Source organism: Leptopilina boulardi, unplaced genomic scaffold (genome assembly GCF_019393585.1).
Source record: "Leptopilina boulardi isolate dan_hultmark-lab unplaced genomic scaffold, ZJU_Lbou_2.1 LbouV2_169, whole genome shotgun sequence".
In the NCBI taxonomy this organism is placed as follows: Eukaryota; Metazoa; Arthropoda; class Insecta; order Hymenoptera; family Figitidae; genus Leptopilina; species Leptopilina boulardi.
In genome coordinates this window covers 39489-61681 of record NW_026137717.1, presented here as the reverse complement: position 1 = coordinate 61681, position 22193 = coordinate 39489, and the positions used below count along the sequence as shown (strand labels likewise).

General features: G+C 25.4%; 4 protein-coding genes across 5 annotated transcripts; 3 read left to right on the top strand and 1 right to left on the bottom strand.

Moving 5' to 3' along the window:
• Positions 1 to 3: 3 nt before the first annotated feature.
• Positions 4 to 10172, bottom strand: LOC127277510 (protein abrupt-like). The gene is made up of 3 exons (XM_051298678.1): positions 10017 to 10172; positions 2961 to 3978; positions 4 to 323 (listed from the first exon to the last, which is right to left on the bottom strand). The coding sequence occupies exons 2-3, from the start codon at positions 3847 to 3849 to the stop codon at positions 19 to 21; spliced, it is 1194 nt and encodes a 397-aa protein (XP_051154635.1). The 5' UTR covers positions 3850 to 3978; positions 10017 to 10172; the 3' UTR covers positions 4 to 18.
• A 74-nt stretch (positions 10173 to 10246) lies between these two features.
• Positions 10247 to 12591, top strand: LOC127277512 (aldo-keto reductase AKR2E4-like). 2 transcript variants are annotated; one of them, XM_051298681.1, is made up of 6 exons: positions 10249 to 10469; positions 10728 to 10895; positions 11294 to 11410; positions 11591 to 11956; positions 12108 to 12256; positions 12404 to 12591. In XM_051298681.1, the coding sequence occupies exons 1-6, from the start codon at positions 10395 to 10397 to the stop codon at positions 12444 to 12446; spliced, it is 918 nt and encodes a 305-aa protein (XP_051154638.1). In that variant the 5' UTR covers positions 10249 to 10394; the 3' UTR covers positions 12447 to 12591. The 2 variants fall into 2 exon arrangements, with proteins under 2 accessions (XP_051154639.1, XP_051154638.1); XM_051298682.1 differs by lacking the exon at positions 11294 to 11410 and having other exon boundaries at positions 10247 to 10469.
• Positions 12592 to 15962: 3371 nt separating this feature from the next.
• On the top strand, positions 15963 to 18206 carry LOC127277508 (cytochrome P450 6k1-like). The gene is made up of 5 exons (XM_051298676.1): positions 15963 to 16639; positions 16714 to 17094; positions 17319 to 17503; positions 17576 to 17864; positions 17963 to 18206. Exons 1-5 carry the CDS (start codon positions 16123 to 16125, stop codon positions 18133 to 18135), a joined length of 1545 nt encoding a protein of 514 aa, XP_051154633.1. The 5' UTR covers positions 15963 to 16122; the 3' UTR covers positions 18136 to 18206.
• An 881-nt stretch (positions 18207 to 19087) lies between these two features.
• LOC127277506 (jerky protein homolog-like) lies at positions 19088 to 22190 on the top strand. Its single transcript, XM_051298675.1, has 3 exons — positions 19088 to 19649; positions 20137 to 20642; positions 20733 to 22190. The coding sequence occupies exons 1-3, from the start codon at positions 19302 to 19304 to the stop codon at positions 21712 to 21714; spliced, it is 1836 nt and encodes a 611-aa protein (XP_051154632.1). The 5' UTR covers positions 19088 to 19301; the 3' UTR covers positions 21715 to 22190.
• The last annotated feature ends 3 nt before the right edge of the window (positions 22191 to 22193 follow it).

The window sequence follows — 22193 nt, the reverse complement described above, 5'->3', positions numbered from 1 at the left end:
ATTATTTGTGATTAAAGATCAGATATTTGCATTATTTGTCTCAAATGGAAATTCATTGTCGTCTTTAATAAATAATTCAATTGGTTCTAATGAATTGGAAGCGCGTGGAGAAAATTGTATCGAAGACTGTGATTGTTGTGTTGTAATTTTACTTGGCGATATTTCAACTTCATCCATCATACAAAGTTTTTTTACCGGTAATTGATTGTCACGTGATAACATATTTAAAACACGTGTCCAACTCAAGGGATTAGATTCGGATTCTTTTCGTTTTGTTCCCAATTGTTGTAGTTGGGGACTTCTACTTGTTCCTGGTCTGTTAACTGAAAATTAAATTTTTTTTTTAAATTCTCTTCATTGCAAAAAGCAAAAAATTCTACGGTTATAATTTTTAAGATTTGAAATTTTGAGTATCCACATAGCATGACTTATTGCTGTGAGGTTACTGTAAGGATATCTGTATAGGGTTTTTAAGTTTACCGTGTAAGCCTTGAGATCATCTCAGGTGGCTGGAAGAAAAAAAATAGTTTACCTACGATGCTCCTGCTGCTCAATGGTATCAAGTCATTTCATAGAATCCCCTGAGTCGAGAAAACCTTGACCCAAAATCATAGCTGTTCATTTGCGAGAGTATTGCCCCTTTTTCGGGGTGATTTGGGAAATTATTAAAAAATATTCTTTCAAATCATTAAAAAAATAATAATTGTTATGATCACAGAATTATTAAATGTGCTTAGAAGAAAAGTCCACTACAGCTTCCTTCAACTTTATGGGATAATTATAGGATCTCTAATATTATTTAACTATCTCCGATTTCAAAACTTTAGAAACTCGCGATGAATTGACTCTCCAGCTTGTTCTGACCAAATGCCGAATCCTTCATCTCGTTCCAAAAACTCTAAAAATTCCTCAATATGCTTTAGGCAAACTTTATTCTATGAAATGACTTGATATACCATTGAGCAGCAGGAGCATCGTAGGTAAACTTTTTTCTTTCTTCCAGCCACCTGTATAAGCTTACACGGTAAGGTTGTTATACACGGAGAGAAAAATCATACTATATTCACATGAGCCACTGTTGCTTTTTTGATGAAATCTTGTGTTTATTACATGAATAAACGTTGTGTGAAATTAGAAAAACATGTATACTAATTCTGATTGATCTGTAAACTATAAACGCTTAAAGAAACATGATAAAATTGCCTTCCTTCTCTCTATATAAAATTTGCTTGAAATCCATGCGCTTTTCGGATGGATTTCTTGCAAATGGGACTGGACCCTTCGAGCGACACGTGAACGGGAGTCACGCATGCGCACTATCATTTCTATCTCCGTTGCAAGAAATCCATCCGAAAAGCGCATGGATTTTAAGCAAATTTCGCATTGAGTGGAGGAGAGTATTTACGTCATGGACTTGAAGCAAATATAGTACATGTTCCAAACTTTTCTTGCATAGAAATCTACGACCCTATAAACTCATGAATTTTGTCTAAAAAAAAGCACGTCACAGGTGATGTGAATAATGAGTGACACAACCCACTCTCTAAATTTGAATTAGCTAAAATTTCACTGTTTGAATCAGCGAATAAAGTTTTCACTGCAAATCAGCTGATACAGCTATAAAATAGCGAAACACGAATCGTCGAACGTCGGTCATTTTCGTCGGAAGATAAATTTATTTTTAAAATGGAGTATTCCGCTGATTGAAATAGTTGTTAGTCGCTGATTCGCAGCTGCATATACTTATAGCTTTTTCAATCAGCGACTATTCGCTGCCAATCAGCGGATTTTAGTTGATTCAAATTTAGAGAGTACGAATCTTAGTGGTTAAAAATTATCAAAATCTCAAATGAGGGGCTGATAGTAAAAATGATTTAAAATAACATTGGGAGCAAAAGTGGGATAAGTGACTTGGGAGCAAAAACGGGTTAAAATGACTCGTTTAATTTATTGATAAATTCATTATATTATCGATTAAAAAATATTAACAATAGGAAAAAATGCATATTTTATTATAATTAATATTTTTTAATCGATAATATAATGAATTTATCAATAAATTACACGAATCATTTTAACCCGTTTTTGCTCCCAAGTCACTTATCCCACTTTTGCTCCCAATGTTATTTTAAACCATTTTTACTATCAGCCCCTCAAATTGTATTAAAAAAAAAAAATTTATAACTATACATGTGCAAGAACATGAACGTGTTCATGTACAAGTACTTATACATGAAATTGTACAAGATCATGTACATTTTCTTGTACAAGTATCTTTCTTGTACAAGATCTCACATATGAACTTGTTCCAAATTCGTATGCATTTTCTTGTACAGGAACTGGTCAGAACTTGTACAAGTTCAGTTGCTGATCCTGTACAGGAAATTGTACAAGATCTTATACAGGGATTTTCAGTAGGGGGTTACTGTAAGGTTGCTGTAAGGTTACTGTAAACATAGAGTAATATGAAAATATATTAAAAATAATTATATTAAAATATATATATTATATTATAAATTTTTTTTTAAAATTATATATTTGCTAAAGTACTTCATAAACCCCAATAGGGTTTGTTAAATAAAATTTACTGCGCAGCCGTATGTTCTATAGAAAACTACTGCGCATAAATATTAATAAAATTTATTTATTAATAACATTCTATGTTTACAGTAACCTTACAGCAACCTTACAGTAACCTCACGGGAAGCTTACAACAACCTTACCGTGTAAGCTTACCACAACCTTACCATGTAAACTTACCACAATCTTACTGTGTAAGCTTACCTTAGGTTTACTGTGTAAGCTTACTGTAATAGTGAAAATTTTAAGATCATCTCAAGTTTACTGTAGGCTTACACGCGGTAATCTTACAACCCCTACAGATATATCCTTACAGTAACCTCATAGCAAGAAGTCGTACTATGTGGGACATTGAAAATATAATTAATTTGAATTCAAACCTTCTTGAATATCAATTCCAGCTTTAGCCAAACGTAAACGATTATTTTGTATAATTTCTGTACTTATTTCTTTACGTGATTCTTGTGAGCAACGATTTGTAATTTCTAATTTTTTTGGCGATAAAATTTCTCTATTATTTCTTAAAGGTAATCGTTGTGTAATTTGCATTCTTCCTGTTTCATAACGTAATCCAGTTGAATTACCATCAAAACGTATCGATGAATTATAATCATATCTCGGTGAATTTACTTCATATTTTGATCCAGCAAATGGATTACTATTATTTGTTTCGTAATTTCGATTATTGCTACTTATTGTTGTAGTTGTTGTTGTTGTTATATTTGAATCAAAACGTGTGCCCCCACTACTATTACTACTACTTGAGTCAAATCTTTGTCCGATGATTGATTTATTAAATGAATTTATAACCTCAGTACCATTATTATTATTATTTTTACTTCCACTAGCTGTTTCAAAAATACTATCATGTTGATGACTTATTGGACTTCCTGTTTCAATTGTTTGTATTTGCGTAAGACCGGTTACTTCGAGGATATTTGCTATTTTTAATAATCTTCTAACCTCACTTTGCACAACTTGTATTTCACCGCAATACATAAAATTAATAATTGTCTTTAAATCATCAGCTTCAATATCATGTAAAATAATCATTGGATGTGGATGATCATTTGCAACAATTAATAGACGTGAAAAAAATGTACTTGCATTTGCCAATATCATTTTATGACATTTTAATATTGTACCATCTTTACATACAAGTGATACGTCGACAAATTGTTGTTTTTCATAACATGTATCCATTGAAATTGCCAATTGCGAGGGAAAACTCGTCCACTTTAGACTTAACATTTTTTCCGCGGATTGCATATTTTATTTAAAATTTTAAATTTTTCCCGAAATTCCTACACGAATTTTTTTTTTTTTTTGGTTCAACTTTTAATTTTTCTGTGTTTTTCCTTCTTTTTCAATGTGTATGTACGAATGAAAAACGATCACCTGAATGATAAGAAAATATATATATATATATATATATACATATATGTTGGTATATATGTATATATATATATATTAAAATTTCTGCAATAATTCTTCCTGTCTATTTTTGGGGGAAGAGTATTCCAGGTTTGCATGTGACCAAAAAAAAATTACTAGATATGAGGGAATAATATTTTGTGGGTTCACGATTTTAGGGAGGAGGGAAAAAAATTCAAATTTTGATGAATCGTAAAGCGCGCCTTTTCGTTCTTTTATTTTTGAGGTTATGTCGAAAATTGCCTTAAAAATTATATGTAAAATTATAAACCGGCCTTAAAATTGCATTCAAACGATGGCGCCTCTTCCGCTAAAATGGCGGCAAAATTAATTTTTAAAAATTAGTACTTGTATACCTTAATGCAAAAACCTTGTGCCAAAATATAGAATCACAAGAAATTAAAAGGCATTAAAATAAGCTGCAACGCTCATTATTTTAATCCAATTTTACATATTTTAATACCAAAATGGATTAAAATAAGCAAAATTGGATTAAAATAATAAGCGTTGCAGCTTATTTTAATGCCTTTTAATTTTCTGTGATTGCAAATTTGGGTTTTTTAATTTTATTTTTGCAAAATTTCAAAAAATAATTGTAAATTTCAATAATGATTTAATTAAAAAAAAATTTTTTTTATTACGTGTATTATGATAAATAAATTTTAATAATACGTGAAAATATGCAAGAATTAAATTAATTTTTTTTTATTGCATAGTTTCACGTTTTATTTTTATAAATATTGTATATATTCAAGTTGAAAACGTGATTTATTTGTAAAAATTTTATCTTATTCACAAGAATTTGTAACAATAATGATAATAATAATAGTAATAATAATTTGATAATATAAAATTTTTCTTATTTTTATCTATTAATGAAGGAGGTAGTATATATAAATATATAAATTGTGGAAAAAGTATTAAAATCGCATAATTTAATAATTTTTTCTTTCATTTTCCCAACAAGATTCAAAATACAAAAAAAGATTCAAAAAATATAAAATTATGTCTCTTAAATTTACATTTTATATTCTTGTAATAATAAGTTGTCTCATTATTCACACATCATGTCGAAGAAGACGAACTACAACAACAACAACAACAACAACAACAACAATAACGCCAACAACAAGTGAGGTACAGTGTTTTAAAAATAAATTTCAATATTGAAAAAAGGTGTTTTAAAAAAAATTTAATATAGCAAATCTGTGTTATATATATGATGTATTCCAGGCCAAAGTGTAAGTCCATCTACAATTGCATCTCCGATTTTTTTCTTTTAGTACTAATTGAAACTAGCTTCCATGAATTTTTTCAAATTTTTTTAGCAACCCGTTTTCGAGTTGTGGAATTTTCAAAAATTGGAGAATTTTTATGACTTTTAATTTTTGAATGCTCATAACTTCCTTAAAAATGCATCAATTTTAAAAGTCTTTTTTTACAAAATGTGTGTTTTTAAACGTACTTATCAAAAAAAAAATCGAAATTTTTTTTTCAAACGATATTACTATCAAATTTTTGAGTTTTAATGAAAAAAAGTCTTAATTTTTCTCATTTGACGTACTGATCGTTTTTTTCAAAATTTTAAAAAAAAAACTAATTCTTTTTACGAATAACTTTTAAGCCTAGCCCGATAATGGGCAAACAATTTTTACAATATTTTCGGAATTTTTAAAAAATCTTTGAATTTTGAATTAAAAATAGTATATTATGTGGCAAGCACGTAAAGTAGTACTTTTTAGGTGAGGATGTAATTTTCAGTACGAGCTGTCGTTAGTGCGACGTAGGTGAGACGAAGACGAGCCAAGTAGAACCAAAGTCGCACAGACAGCGAGTATTGAAATCATCCGAACCTAAAAATTACTACGTGCGAGCCACATACGCTATTTTTTTCGCCATTGTTATGAAAAAGTGAAACAATTTTAAAGAAATATATATATATATATATATATATATATATATATATATATACAGGGTGTTCCAAAAGTATGGAAACTTGCAAATATCTCGAAAAGTACGAATTTTCGTAAAAAATGTTCAATACAAAAGTTGTTCCAAACAAAAAGATCTACATTGTTGAAACCAAAAAATTGGGCCCCGGGCCCAATGTTGGGCCCTACAATGAAAAAAGTAGTTTTCTTAAATGAGACCACTAATTTTGAATATCAAATTCGTAATCTCCATGAAATTCTGCATTCAGACATGTGGTATAAGTGCCCAAAATATTGGACCCAATCCAAGATATCGGGCCCAACATTTTCGACAAAGAAATAAATTTAAAAAATCGTATCTTTGGGGGTTTTTGGGGTCACAGGATTACAAAATTCAAAGCTACTTTAAAAATTGGGCACAGAGCCCAATGTAGGATTCCGCGGCCCAATGTAAAGCCCACAGTAAAAAAATTAGTTGTCTAAAATAAAACCCACTAATTTTTAGTATCCATTTCGTAATCGTCATGAAATTTTTGATTTAGTTTTGTAGTACAAATGCCAAAAATATTGGGCCCAATATTTTTGGCATTTAGACTTATTTTTTTACTGTGGGCCTTACATCGGGCCGCGGAATCCTACATTGGGCTCTGTGCCCAATTTGAAAAGTAGCTTTGAATTTTGTAATCCTGTGACCCCAAAAACCCCCAAAGATACGATTTTTTAAATTTATTTCTTTGTCGAAAAATGTTGGGCCCGATATCTTCGATTGAGCCCAATATTTTCGGCACTTATACTACATGTCTGAACGCAGAATTTCATGGGGATTACGAATTTGATATTCAAAATTAGTGGTCTCATTTAAGAAAACTACTTTTTTCATTGTAGGGCCCAACATTGGGCCCAGGGCCCAATTTTTTGGTTTCAACAATGTAGATCTTTTTGTTTGGTACAACTTTTGTATTGAACATTTTTTACGAAAATTCGTACTTTTTGAGATATTTGCAAGTTTCCATACTTTTGGAACACCCTGTATATGTCGTAGGCAATTAGAAGAATTCGCCATAAAAGTGCTACTTTATCTGTCCAAAACAGGCACAAAAAAGACACTTTTTCATGTCAATGGCGAAAAAAAATTTTTTTTTTGGTTTTTTTATACTACGTACTTTTATGTATTTTGATGCGCTGATTACGAAAATCATAGTGACAATACCCGAAAATTTGATTTTTATGATGAAAACCATAAAAAAAAGACCCAAAATTTATAGGTTATTTTCGTTTATTGGGTAAAATATGCAAATTAAAAAAAATGTTCAAACAAAAGTTATTAATCTTATTAAAATACATTTTTTATATCTTACGCATTTTTTTTAATTTTGCATATTTTACCCAATAAACGAAAAAAACCATAAATTTTGGTACTTTTTTTATGGTTTTCACCATAAAAATCAAATTTTTGGGTATTCTCACTATGATTTTCGTAATCAGCGCATCAAAATACATAAAGTTACGTAGTTTAAAAAAAAACCAAAAATATTTTTAAAAAATTCAAAAATTTTTGAAAAATTTCGAAAATATTGTAAAAATTGTTTGTTCATTATCGGACTAGGCTTAAAAATTTCATAAAAAGAAGTAGTTTTTTAAAAAAAATTTTGAAAAAAGTCGATTAGTACGTCAAATGCGAAAAATGACTTTTTAGAGCGCACTCACATCTTTTGGCTACCTGCCTGCCTGCAGGAGATGTCATGGCAACGTGAAGGAGTAACAGCAGAGATAGTAAATTCAAATTCGAATTTTCTCTCTCTGTTACTCCTACACGTTGCCATGACAACTCCTGCAGGCAGGCAGGCAGCCAAAAGGTGTGAGTGCGCCCTTATCATTAAAACTCAAAAATTTGATAGTAATATAGTTTGAAAAAAAAAATTTCTATTTTTTTTGAAATGTACGTTTAAAAACACACATTTTGAAAAAAAGACTTTTAAAATTAATGCATTTTTACGGAAATTATGAGCATTCAAAAATTAAAAGTCATGAAAATTCCCCAATTTTAAAATTCCACAACTCGAAAACGGGTTGCTAAAAAAATTTGTAAAAATTCATGGAAGCTAGTCTCAATTAGTACTAAAAGAAAAAAAATTCTCAAAAAAATCGGAAATGCAATTGCAGATGGACTTACACTTTGGCGTGGAATACATCACATATATTATACATATAACATTTCGATAAATCGATATATAAATATATAAGCTTATATTATTTGTAGTAATTTATATTTTATTTTTATTATTATAATTTAGTATAATTTATTAAAATTTATTATTATTATTATTATTATTATTATTATTATTATTATTATTATGTTCAGGCAGGAGATGAATATGGTATGGTTTTTGAAGATACAAGGGAAATAAAACGACGAGGTAGAAAAGAAATGGAATATCTAAAGGTAAGAAGGGACTCTCTAAATCTGAATTACTAAAAAATCAGCTACTAATTTAAATTAGAAAGAATTTTCACTAATTTTTAGTCACTTTTTACTAAAAATTTAGTAAAATTAGTAGCTCACTTTTTACTAAATTCAAATTTCAGGAGGAGATAAGGGGCTAAATCATTAAATTTTCATTTATCGTTGTTTTTAATTTTTTTTTTATTTTTTGGGAAATTTGCAAATCTACCAATGTAAAGAAAGTATTGTAAAACAGCTTTAATGAATTTTATCTGGAACATTTGTCCAGTATCACATATATGAGAAGTTACAATGTAAAAATTATTATTATTATTTTCAGGCAAAAAATGACGACATGGTGGAAGTTTAAATAACAAAAGAAACTAATATCAAATGGCACGAAGGGAGAGAAGGGACAATATCTATCAATTTAATAAATTGCAAATCTAGTTTAAAATTTTATATAATTACCGCACTCAAAAACAATGTATTCTGATTGTTATACTGTAATAAAAAAATAGAAATATCCTAATCATAAAACCTAACTAATTAATTTTTTAAATTAAAAAAAAAAGTAATTAAGACATTAAGTAAATTTTAATTTATAATTCATCGTTGTTTTTATTTTATTTTCTGGATAATAAAATTTATCGATATAAAGAAAGTATTGTAGAACAGCCTCAACTATATAAAGAGTAGGAGGAGAATTTTCTCAAAAAAATAAAAATTCCGAAATAAGGTGTGAATGCACCCTTAAGACGATTGTATACACCCTCACAAATTCTGAGTATCCTCGGAATTTTGTCAGAAGTTTCACTAACTTTTATTGGCTTTGCTCATAGAGAATTTCGAAATTTTCTTATTTTTTGAAAATTCTCCATGAGCAAGGCCAATCAAAATTAGTATAAATTTTGACAAGAGTATACTTAGAATTTGTGAATTGTACAAGCGCCTTTATCGTCTTAAGCTCGATTCATTGAAATAATAAATCGATCAAAGTTCTTTTTAAGCCGAAACTATGAATACATACCATTCAACAGAGTTGCCAATGAAGGCCTAAGCAGAATAGAAACGTAACCGGAATCGTAATTGCAAATGCAACCGGAAGAATGAGTTAGAGAAGGATAGATAGGTTGTTTGTCCTTCTCTAACTCATTCTTCCGGTTGCGTTTGCGGTTAGGATTCCGGTTACGTTCACTGAACTCTATATATATCTGGAATGATGTCTGACATTGATGGTCGCGAACCGAGAGAGAGGTCACATTCTTGTATCCCTCTCCTTCTCTTGCTAAACTACGCAGGCGTAGTACAATACGTTCCAAAAGTTTACTGTTAAGTGTTATGTCATGTTCACGTATACATACTGTTAAATATTTTCTAATGGACCTGTACCGACAAAGAGGGGAATACAGGAATCAGACCTCTCTCTCGGCTCGCGACTTTCAATGACAGACAGCATTCCAGATATATAGAGTTCAGTGGTCATTGTCAACAATTACAATTTTATTCCGCTGTGAAAAATGTAAAATTACTTTCAATGTTTTAAAACTGCATATAGGTTATGTACACATAACCCACAATTTTTTTATTTTCAAAATAATATTATTTATTTTTTTAAGATTACTTACCTCACTTAATTAAATGCAACCAGCAATTGCAGCAATTATATTTAATTTATTTAATTTATAATTAAAAATTGAATCCCACGTTGTTTAATTTTAAACAAAAAATTTAAAGAGCCGGCACCAAGGGAACGGAAACTGACGCAAACCAGTATTTTCAACTGCGCCTCAGCGACAGTTGGCAATACGTTGCGCGCGCATCCAAGTACAATAAATTTGCACTTGTGTTTTGTACTTGGACTTGGTCTTGATAGAACCTCCTTCACCGCCTATTGCTAATGTATTTTAAAATTCAATAGTGTAATTTTTAATTAAAAAAAAAATTATATTTCTCTTACTTCAAAGCCCCAAATATTTTTTTTTTATTAAAATATTTTTAAAAACATGTCAGTCCCTTTAATAACATTGAATAATGGAATAAAAGCACCAGTTCTTGGACTTGGTACCTGGCAGGGTGTTGTATGTATTTTATTTCTTTATTTTTAATTTTTCAAAAAAAAAAAATAATATTTTATTTGTATCTTTAAAATTATAATTCAAAATTTCTTGTTATAATTTTTAATTATAAACATAACCTACATATACATATATATATATATAAATAAAACATTTTAACCAAAAAAATTATATTGTTTATAGCAATTTTTTTTTATATAAATATTAAAAAAAAAAATTTATAGAAATAATAAAAATGATTCTAAAAAAAAAAATATTTAGAATAATCCATCGGAAGTTGAAAATGCAATTCGACATGCAATTAATATTGGTTATCGGCATTTTGATTGCGCCGCTGTTTATGGGAATGAAAGAGAAATTGGTAAAGTAGTACGAGAAAAAATTGCAGATGGCACTGTAAAGCGGGAAGATTTATTTATCGTTACCAAAGTAAATATTATAATATTATTTTATTTAATTTATTTAGCTAATAATTTAATTTGTAAAATTTAATTTATTTTTTTACCCCTCTCCTTCCTATATATAAAAAAACATTAACTTTTTTTAAATTATTCTATTTTTATCTATATATGATAAAAAAAATTTTTCAAATGCCTCAATTTATTTAATTTGAAAATATTCGAAGGTTAAGCAACAATAGATGGGTAACTTTAAAGATGGGTGACCCTTTTTTTTTGCATTCGAGTAGTGTATATTTCTATATATAATTAAAATATATTAATATATAATTATAATAATAATGTTAATAATAATAATAATAATATAAAATAAAAATATATTGTATATTGAAACAAAATTTAAAGATCATAATTTTTTTAACATTAAAGGTTTGGAATGATGATCATAAAGAGCAACAAGTTGTAGAAGCTTGCAAGAGTTCTTTAAAAAAATTTGGACTAGATTATATCGATCTCTATCTAATTCACTGGCCAATGTGTGATTCGGTGAAAAAAAAATAATTTTCCTTTTCTCATATGCGTGTCATTTTTTTTTTTTTTTTAATTTTTTTTTCTTAATTTCTAATTTTATTTTAAATTTAAAAAATAAAATTTAATTTTAAAAAAATTTTTCGAAAAATTTAATATTAAAAAAAAGAAGTTATAAATTTTTTTTCTTTTTTTCAGAATGACGTCGATTACATTGAAACATGGCGTGGAATGGAAAAATGTATTGAATTAAATTTAACAAAAAGCATTGGTTTAAGTAATTTTAATTCAATGCAAATAACAAGAATTTTGTCATATGCAAAAATTATGCCAACAATAAATCAAATTGAATGTCATGTGAATTTAATACAAAAAAAATTACGTCAATTTTGTAGTGAAAAAAATATTGCAATTATTGCATATAGTCCATTTGGTGCGCCAAATACACCAGGTTCAACGACTGGTTTTAAATCATTGGAAAAATTAAATTTAGATGTAAAAATTATTTTTGAATTGGCCAAAAAATATAATAAAACAAAATTTCAAATTGCCCTTCGATATTTGGTAAAAAAAATAATTATTATTTTTAAAATTAAGTTTTATTTATAAAGAAAAAAAAATTTATTTTTTACAGTTGTAAACAAATTTATAAAAATAAATTTTTAAACTAAAAAAAAAGTTGTATCAAGTTTGATCATTTTTTTTATATTTTTAGATTGATATTGGTACAATCGCAATTCCAAAATCAAGTTCCGAAAAAAATCTCCAGGCAAATTTTGATATTTTTGATTTTAAATTGACGTCTGAAGAAATTGAGGAAATTGATAAACTTGATTGTGGAAAACGAACTTGCCCTGGAGTTCAGTAAGTTTAAAAAAATTTTTTTTTTTAATTTTTAAACAAATTATTTAATAATAATAATAACAATAATAATAATATTAAATAACAAAAATAAAATAATTATTAATTATTTTATTATTAATTAAAAATCTTTAAAATAATTCTATTTAGATACAAAGGATTTAAATATTATCCATTTGACGATGAATTTTAAGGCCTATATCAAAATTTGAGGAAAATTCCAAACATTTAAATTTACACTTTACAAAAATTGAAATTAAAAAAAAAATCGTCACATATTTTCTTCTATTTTTATAATTTTTTCTCAAGGATAATAAATAATTTAATTTAAAAAAAAATTCTTGACCTAATTTTATCTCCCTATATGCATATCTCTCCCCTCTTGTATTCATAACTTTCAAAAAAATTTAATTTTCGAATTTTATATTTTTTAAAAAAATATTTACAAATAAAATTTATTTATTAAAATAAATCATTGAAATAATAAATAGAAATAAATCTTTCTAGAAAAAATTTCTTATTTCTGTTTATGATTTATTGTGAACAGAACTTCCCCCCCCCACCTCTCCCATTATTTAATTTTCGTTTCCTATTATATGACAAACCTTCTTTATTTTGTAAACATAATATTTTTCTCTGATATTAAAATTTCACTCAGTTGAAAATTGTACGTATACGACGAAATAGTGTTCTTTAAAAATCTATATAATATAGAAAAACCAAAATTTATTTCTTTAAATTTTCTTTTTTCAAAATGAAAAAAATGAATTTCTCAAAGTACGATCAGTATGTCTGCATTAAATTTTGTTATGAAAATGATTTTTCCGCAAAAGAAACATATAAAATGATTAAAATTGCCTTTCCCGAAGATACATTGTCACAAAAGAAAGTTTATGGTATCTTTAAAAAGCATTATAAGGGAATTGAAAAAATTGACATGGAAAATAATGATGACGATGATAATGATTCATCTGATGAAACAAGTGATATTGATTTTATGAATAAAATTTTACAAGTGAGACAAATATTGAAAAGTCAAGAAGAAATAACAGTGCAAAAAATTGCTGAAAAAGTGAATATATCATGGGATGATTGTACAAAAGTTTTAATATATTTGATGAAAACGGATCCATTTTTCTAAAAATGAAGAAAAAAAAAAAATTACACAACTCTTAAAGAGTAATTATAATTGCTTTATTTTTAATATTTATATAACAATCGGCCCTTTTCAGGGCCAACAATTCTATCATTACGTTGGAAAAACTTTTTCTTTAGAAAAAAAAATATTTTTAATTTTTTTAAAATAATAAAATTTTAATTAAGAAAAAGTAAAAATTTTAATTTAAAAGCAAAATTATAGTGTGATTATAATATATTTAATATCCGATTTGGAAATATTATATTGACTCGAAATCATTACTATATTATTATAATTACTAGCAAAATTAAACGCGCGCAAGCGCGCCAAATTGAGTATTTAATTGTTTGTTATAAAGAAATTAAAGATTAATATTATCAATAATAATTTAATTTATTAGAATATTATTACATATTAAATGATAATAATGAAAATTATATGTTTACAGACCTCGGATTATACGACTTTTTCCGACTTTTTTTCAATAATACGACTTTTATCGACTTATTTTAATAAAATGCGACATTTTTTTTTACATTTGAAAAAAAATGTAAATAAAATACATTTTTTTTAGTATAAAATGTAGATCTTCTTCAGATCTTCTTCAATTCAATTATTTAACAAATTTTGAACTAAAATGATTCTTCACTAAATTAATTATTTTTAATAATTTTAATTAAATACATCACAAATTCAATTATATAAAAATTATTTTTCAATTAAAATTTTTATGAAATTTAACAATTGTTTATAATTTAAAAAAAAATCACAATTAAATTGAATTATTTTTTAAAAATTTCAATTCAAAATAAACATTATTACCCGAAATTTTAATTCAAAATCAATTAAAAATCCAATAATTATCAAAAATTTTCAATTTAAAATTTAATTATTTACCAAGTTTTCAATTTAAAATGAAATAAAATTCAATTATTTTCTAAAATTTCTATTCAAAATTTTATTATGCAAATTTTGAATCAAAAATGAACTTAAATTAAATTATTATCCAAAATTTCATTTAAAATTTAATTATTTCCCAAAATTTTCAATTCAAAATGAATTGAAATTCTATTATTTTCCAAATTTAAAATCAAATAAAATTTCATTATTCTCAAAAATTTGAATTCAAAAATAATTGAATTTTCAATGATTTGAATATAAAAGCATCTAAAATTTAATTATTTTTAAAATTTTCTATCGAAAATTTTTTTTTGAAATTTAATAATTTCAATTACCTATAACTCTAAGGAAATTCAATTATTTTTTAACTATTTTAATAATATTCTTTGAAAATTCAACTATCTGAAACCATTTTTCAATTAAAAATGATTTTCAAATTATTGTATTTTGTCCTCATTTTCTAATAAATTTTTAGTGAAATCATCTCAAAATTTTAATTAAAAATCACTTAAAGTTTCAATTAATTTCAAAAATCTCAATTTTCAATCTTCGGAAATTCAATTAAATTTAAAAAATATTTTCCAAAAATTGTTTGATAATCTATTTTTAGTTCTGTAAAATTTAATAATTGTTTGGAAATTATCAATATCTTTTGAAATTTAATTATTTCTAAAAATTTCAACTTTAACCCTTCCAAAAGGATTATTATTAAAAAAAAATAATTTTTATTTAAAAATCTGTAAAATATTTTTGTTAAAATAAAAAACAAATCCACTTTTTTTTGGAATATAAATCGACTAAAACGACTTTTTTTGTGTCTTTAAGTTGATTCGAGGCCTGTGTTTTTATAATTAATATTTAATAGGTATTCGTTGGCCCCTGGTACCTTAAAAATAAATTTTTTTCAAATTTACTATCTTGTACGAAATTTCCTGGCGCATCTTTCTTGCTCATCATAAATTTTTTGTATTTGTATACAATTTTTGAATCAATATACAACTTTAAAAAAAATTTCGTTGGTAAACGTTGTGTACTTCAGCTTCGTGAATTGAATTTTCGAATTTGGAATTTTAAAGAAACTTATTCCGAAATTTGGAAACACAATTATACAACTTTGGCAAAAATGTGAAAAAGAATTGTCAAAATTTGACAAGTCATAAGATTACTATTCAAAACAAAAACACGTAAAATCAGAAAAGGCCAACTTCAAGTTAGGACAGAAGGACAGACCAAGCATTTTATTATTATATAATAATTATTTTTTATTATTATTGGTATTATATTATTATTATTATTATTTAAGAATTCTTATTGAATAAAATTTTTATAAATTTTAAAAATATTTTCAGAATTGTCGGATTTGAAAAAAAATTAATGCAAAACTATTTTTATAAAAAGAAATAATAAAAAATGACTTGTCAAGAATAATCGATTAGAAAATCAATCAAAATTGTTTACTAAGTACATAATGAAAATCTATTTATCATTTAGTAATTTTTGCCAAGTAATTGTTATGTCTATTATCATACATACTAATAACCAATTATGTAAGTGAGCATAAGATTTACATTCTTGAATTATATATAGTAGCATATATATATATATATATAATAAACATTAGCACGTGAACAAATTTTTTTTTTTACAATCTTTTATAAATTTATATTTAGTTTTCCATTAGACGTCGTATAAGAAACAAGTTTGTGCTTTTGTAAAAAAAATTTATGTAAATTAATATATATTACCTTAATAATTAAAAATAAATAAGATAAAGTAATTAAATAAAGTTAATTAAGTATAAATTAATTAATTAAATTAATTAATAAAAAAAATGGCAATTTTATCAAATTTATTGATTCCATTAATTATTTTAATTTTAACAACAATTACAATTGCCTATCTATATATGACAAGAAAATTTAAACATTGGACAAAAAAAGGAATAATGGAAATAAAACCAAGTGCATTTGTTGGAAATTTTGGCAAATGTTTATTAATGAAAATATCGCCTGGTTTATATTTTAAAAAAATTTATAATATTGCCAAAGGACAACCATATGTGGGAATTTATTTACTCGATAGACCAACATTATTGTTACGCGATCCAGAAATAATAAAACGTATTTTAATTAAAGATTTTAATTCATTTGGCGATCGTTATTCGCGTGCAAGTGTCAATGATAAAATTGGTAATTCAAATCTTTTTATGATTAAAAATCCCGCATGGAAACAAGTACGTTCAAAATTAACGCCAATTTTTACATCGGGACGTTTAAAAAAAATGTTTCTACTAATGGAAGAAGTTGGCAAAGATTTGGATATGCATTTAGAATCACAATTATCAAAAAGTTAGTAATTTAATAAACAAAAAAAAGTCTATAATGGGTATAATAATAATAAATTTATTCAATCTTTTTTTTAGATAATTTTTGTTCATTGGAAATGAAAGAAGTTTGCGCAAAATTTACAACCGATATGATTGGTACAACAGCATATGGATTAAAAGTGAATTCATTAAATAATCCCGATGCTGAATTTCGTAAATGTGGACGAGAAATTTTTACATTTAATATAAAACGATCTATTGAATTTACAACAATATTTTTTATACCCGATTTTGTTGATATATTGGGTTTTCAATTATTTTCAAAAAAAAGTACAAAATTTTTAAGAAATGTTTTTTGGGACACTATTAATGAACGTATTAAATCAGGAACAAAAAGAAATGATCTTATTGATCTTCTTATTGAATTAAAACAAAGCCAAGAAAATGATTCGTCACAAAATAATAATAATAATTTTAGTGAGTATATATGTATATATATATATATATATATAAAATTACGATTTAGTTTTCTAATGCCACTTGTTTTTACCTGCACCTGAAAACAGAAAAAAAATTATAAAGTATTTAAATTAATTTAAACATAAATTATGACAAACTTATAAAAATAATAATTTATAAACAAAAAATAATATTAATTTAATAATAATAATATAATATTTAGAATATAATATATTCCGCAGAATTTCATGGTGACAATTTAGTATCTCAAGCAGCTGTTTTTTTTACCGGTGGATTTGAAACATCATCAACAACAATGTCATTTGCCTTTTATGAATTGGCTGTTAATATTGATGTGCAAAATAAATTAAGATTTGAAATTGAAGAAGCATTGCAAGCGAATGATGGAAAAATAACATATGACATGGTATTTTTGCAATCTATGTTTAAAAAAAAAAGTAAAAAAAAATTTTTTTTTTAATTTTTTGATTTTTTTTAGGTTATGACACTACCGTATTTAGATATGGTATTATCGGAAACATTAAGATTGTATCCAATTTTACCATATCTTGATAGAGTTGCATTGAATGATTATAAAATTCCTGAAACAAATTTACAAATTGAAAAAGGAACCGTTATAATTGTACCAATGGTTGGTCTTCATCGTGATGAAAAATATTTTTCAAATCCCAATATTTATGATCCCGAACGTTTTTCTGAGGAGAATAAAAAATCTCTAACACCATGTGTTTATATGCCATTTGGAGAGGGACCACATATTTGTATTGGTAAAATTATATAACAAAAAAATTTCTATACCAAAAAATTAAAAATTTTTTTTTTTTTTGAGGTTATGTAATTGATTATATTAAATTTTTATTATTAGGTCAACGTCTCGGACTATTGCAATCGAAATTAGGAATTATTCATATTATTTCCAAATATGAAATTTCGATTGATACTGAAAAAACTTCTGTTCCAATAAAATTAGATCCAAAAGCAGTTTTAACTGCTTCAATTGGTGGCATTTATCTTAATTTGAAAAAAATTACCACCTAAGTAGAGTATTATAAAAGAATAATAAATATATGTAAGAAAAAAAAGAAAATAAAATTTAAAAGAAAAACTAATTTTTAGATTATTTGAATTTTCTATCATTTTCGCGCGCTAATTCTCCTATACTACTGGACATCAAACTACATTTTACAATTAAAAAAAAACAACTTTCATCAAACTTAACCTATAAAAAAAATTATTCTAAATATATATAATTTTCATTCTATATAAGAAAATTTTTAAAAAAATTAAAATTCTCTATTTCTTTCTTACGATTTAGTTTTCTAATGCCAGTTGTTTTTACCTGCATCGGAAAACAGAAAAAAATTATAAAGTATTTAAATTAATTTAAATATAAATTATGACAAACTTATAAAAATAATAATTTATAAACAAAAATTAATATTAATTTAATAATAATAATAATAATATAATATTTAGAATTTCTATTCTTAAAAGAAATTTAATTTTTAGGTTATGTTAGTTATTGATATATACCACGAAGTATTATAAGGAGCACTCACTCCACTTTAGCAGATAGCCACGGTTTCGCCAAATCAATTAGAGAAATGTCCCATAACGATTAGGACGCCTCTACAGGAAAAGCTATGTACTTTATAGTTTTTCACAATATGTCTGCGCCTAATATCGTCTGCTACTGCTCGTAAATAAAGACTGTTGACTTTGTGAAGTGATGATTTTTATTGAGTTTAATATGATAAATAAATGAAATAATTTGGGGTAAATTTTAATTGATTTTTATTAACGAAGTTACAATTTCTGATTATTTAAACTAATCAAAATTAAATTTCAAAACCGGCCCGAACTAAATACTGCTGCTGAATACAGTGTAAACAATCAACAAACATTCAAGCATAGCAGACGATAAAATCACGTGACCTGTAGTAATTAATTTTCCCGCTAGAGTTGTTAGTATCGTTATGGGACACTTCATTAATTGAATCGGAAAACCATGTGAGCAGAATTTTCCGAAACGGGCAATAGAGTGAGTGCTCCTTATAATACTTTGTGATATATACATATTTATTTTCCTGACAATCATGCGCGTAATTCTATACGCAATGGTGTAAACTAACAAAAAATCTAGTGTCGGGCAGTTAAAAATTTGTGTGTGTGTAATTTTTTTATATGTTTTTTTTATATTAAATATGAATCGAAAGAGAAAAAAAACATTTTTAAATATGGAGACAAAAGCTGAAATAATAAAGAAAATAAAATTGGGCATTGATAAAGAAGAAATTTTACATGAATATGAAATTGGTGAAAGTTCGTATTATAAATTTTTACGAACCGAATCAAAAATAATGGAAAAATTAAAAAATCCCGAAAATAAACATCGTAGATTATTTAAAAAATTAAAAAATGAATATTTAGATGCCGCTGTTATTAAATGGTTTCAACAATCAAGAGATAGAAATGAATCAATAACAGGTCCATTAATACGTGACAAAGCAAAAATTCTAAATCAAAAACTAAATGGTCCATTGGATTTTAAAGTAAGTTTATAATTTTTTGGGAATTATTTTATTTATTCAATATTTGGAATATCTTTAGAGGTTATGTTTATACTATAAATATTTCAATTTAACTATGACCCTACCTAAACGCTATTGCGCTTGCGCTACGACAACTCTCTTATAGGTCGAAAAAAGCGCGCTTATATAAAATGCTAAATAATAAGAAAACTTTAATAAAGTAATATAAAAATATTTTCACTATTGAATTTATTTTTTTTGTTAATTATTTTGCTTCCTAATAAAAAAATACTAATTTCCTTAATATACTTAAGTATATAATAATAATAATAATAATAATAATAATAATAATAGATTATATATTTTATAAAAAAATAATAACAATAATGATATAAATATAATAAAATTATTAATATAAAATTATTAATATTAATATTTTTAATTTGAATTTCAATTTAAATAATTTTTCTCTTAAAATAATAAATTTTTTTTTCCCTATTTTCCACAGGCAAGCAGTGGTTGGTTAACAAAATTTAAAAAAAGATACAATATTCGATTATCCGAAATGAAAGACGATGAACAATTATTAAATTTAAATGATTCGAAAAATGTCGACAATTTTGCAAATTATTTACAGGAAAAAATATTAACAGAAAATTTATTATTGGAAAATATTTATAATGCCGATGAGGCGGGAATTTATTGGCGAACACTCGTTACTTCTATTATAACTAATTTGTCAAAGAAAAAATATGAAAATATAAATTTTAATGATGATGATAATAATGATGATGAAAAAAAAGAAGAAGATTGTATAGCGGCATTATTTTGCTCAAATGCCGCTGGTAATATGCGTACTCCATTGTTAATAATTGGAAAAACAGAAATACCCGATTGTTTAAAAAATTTAATAGTCAATGAAAAAAATGAGAGTTTAAAAAAATTACAAGATCTTGATTTAATTTACACAAATCAGGAGAATGCTTCGATGACTCAAAAAATATTCAGATGCTGGTAAAAAGAAAAAAAAATTTCCTTCTATTCGTAAATAATTTAAATTAAAATTTTAAATTTCATATTTTAATAAAATTTGTGAATTTTTAGGTTCGAGGAAATATTTATTCCACAAGCTTTAAATTTTCAACAAGAATTGGAAATAAAAGGAAAAATTCTTTTAATTCTCGATAATGCACCATGTCATCCTGCATTAAATGAATTAAATTCGATAAACAAAAATATTGAAGTCATCAATTTACCATGTAATTTATCGTCATTAATTCAACCAATTAATCAAGAACCAATATTGCTAACTAAAAAATATTATAAAACAAATTTATTACGAAATCTTTTATATGCCGATAAAATAGAGGGAATTGAGGAATATTTAAAAAATTTCAACTATCTTGATTCTTTTCTTTTACTTAAAAATTCATGGACATCTGTTAATAATTCAACACTAAAAAAAGTATGGAAATCATTATTGGGTGAATTATTATATTCAAATGATAATAATCAAGAAATAATGATAAATAATCATGTTAATAATAATAAAAAAAATAATCAAAATCAAAATTCTCAACAATTAATTAATGATTTGGAATTTGTTGATGTTACATCAGATCATTTAAATTTTGATAATGATATTGTAAAATTTCCCCAACAATTGTGCATTGATTTATGTCGTATTTCATCGGGTAATTACTTATTGAAAAATTTTGAAAAAATTTTTCGCAATTGGTATGAAAATGATGATAATAATTGTGGTTGGCAGGCATTGTCAGATGATGATATTGTAAATTGTGTACAAAAAGGAGATGAAAAAAAAATTAATGAGGTTCAAATTGCAGATAGTGAAAATAGTTGTGGAGAAGAATTGAATTTGAATAATAAGAGAAAAATTAGTGACAACAATCAAATTAATAGGATTAGTGAACAATCTTTTGATTTTCAAGAAATAAAATCTTCGGATGCTTATAAAAGTTTAAAGATTATTAAAATGTGGATTTATCAATCGAAAGTAAAATTTTCTTTTGATAAATTTACTTTGGATGATGTTGAAAATATGTTAAATGAAGAATTAGAATGAATTAAAATTATTGTACCAGGGCTATTGTTACTTAGAAATTTAAAGCAGAATTTTTATTATTTTATCAAAAAATTCTTACTGAAAAAATACTCTTGTAAATTGTAAATTTATGATTGAAAATTATGTTTCATTTGTTTGTAAATTAAGATTATGTTATCCTACTGTTTCATATTGGTAGTAATATAATTTTTTTTTAAGTGCATATACCATCCGTATCGGTTAAAATCCAACGATATCGAAGTAACAATTAATAATTGTTGAATTAATTCAAAATTATGGCTGTTGAGAAAATTTTCACACTGCTGCTTTGAAAAATATTTCTCTTAGGAATAAATTTACCGATATTAAGAAAAATATTTGAAGCAACTGTATTTCTTAATTACTTAAAATCGGTATTTTAATATTGCTTTGGAATCAATAATTCGTATTAACATTGTAAATACTACAAAAATAAATATATTTTTCCTAATAACAAACTG

Coding starts and splice junctions, on each gene's coding strand:
- LOC127277510 (XM_051298678.1), bottom strand. CDS start 3,849: ATGCAATCCGCGGAAAAAATGTTAAGTCTAAAGTGGACGAGTTTTCCC. Junction 324..2,960: donor TGGAATTGATATTCAAGAAG/GTTTGAATTCAA, acceptor TTTAATTTTCAG/TTAACAGACCAGGAACAAGT.
- LOC127277512 (XM_051298681.1), top strand. CDS start 10,395: ATGTCAGTCCCTTTAATAACATTGAATAATGGAATAAAAGCACCAGTT. Junction 10,896..11,293: donor ATTTATTTATCGTTACCAAA/GTAAATATTATA, acceptor TTAACATTAAAG/GTTTGGAATGATGATCATAA. Junction 11,957..12,107: donor AAATTGCCCTTCGATATTTG/GTAAAAAAAATA, acceptor TTATATTTTTAG/ATTGATATTGGTACAATCGC.
- LOC127277508 (XM_051298676.1), top strand. CDS start 16,123: ATGGCAATTTTATCAAATTTATTGATTCCATTAATTATTTTAATTTTA. Junction 17,504..17,575: donor GAAAAATAACATATGACATG/GTATTTTTGCAA, acceptor GATTTTTTTTAG/GTTATGACACTACCGTATTT. Junction 17,865..17,962: donor GGGACCACATATTTGTATTG/GTAAAATTATAT, acceptor TTTTATTATTAG/GTCAACGTCTCGGACTATTG.
- LOC127277506 (XM_051298675.1), top strand. CDS start 19,302: ATGAATCGAAAGAGAAAAAAAACATTTTTAAATATGGAGACAAAAGCT. Junction 19,650..20,136: donor ATGGTCCATTGGATTTTAAA/GTAAGTTTATAA, acceptor TATTTTCCACAG/GCAAGCAGTGGTTGGTTAAC. Junction 20,643..20,732: donor CAAAAAATATTCAGATGCTG/GTAAAAAGAAAA, acceptor GTGAATTTTTAG/GTTCGAGGAAATATTTATTC.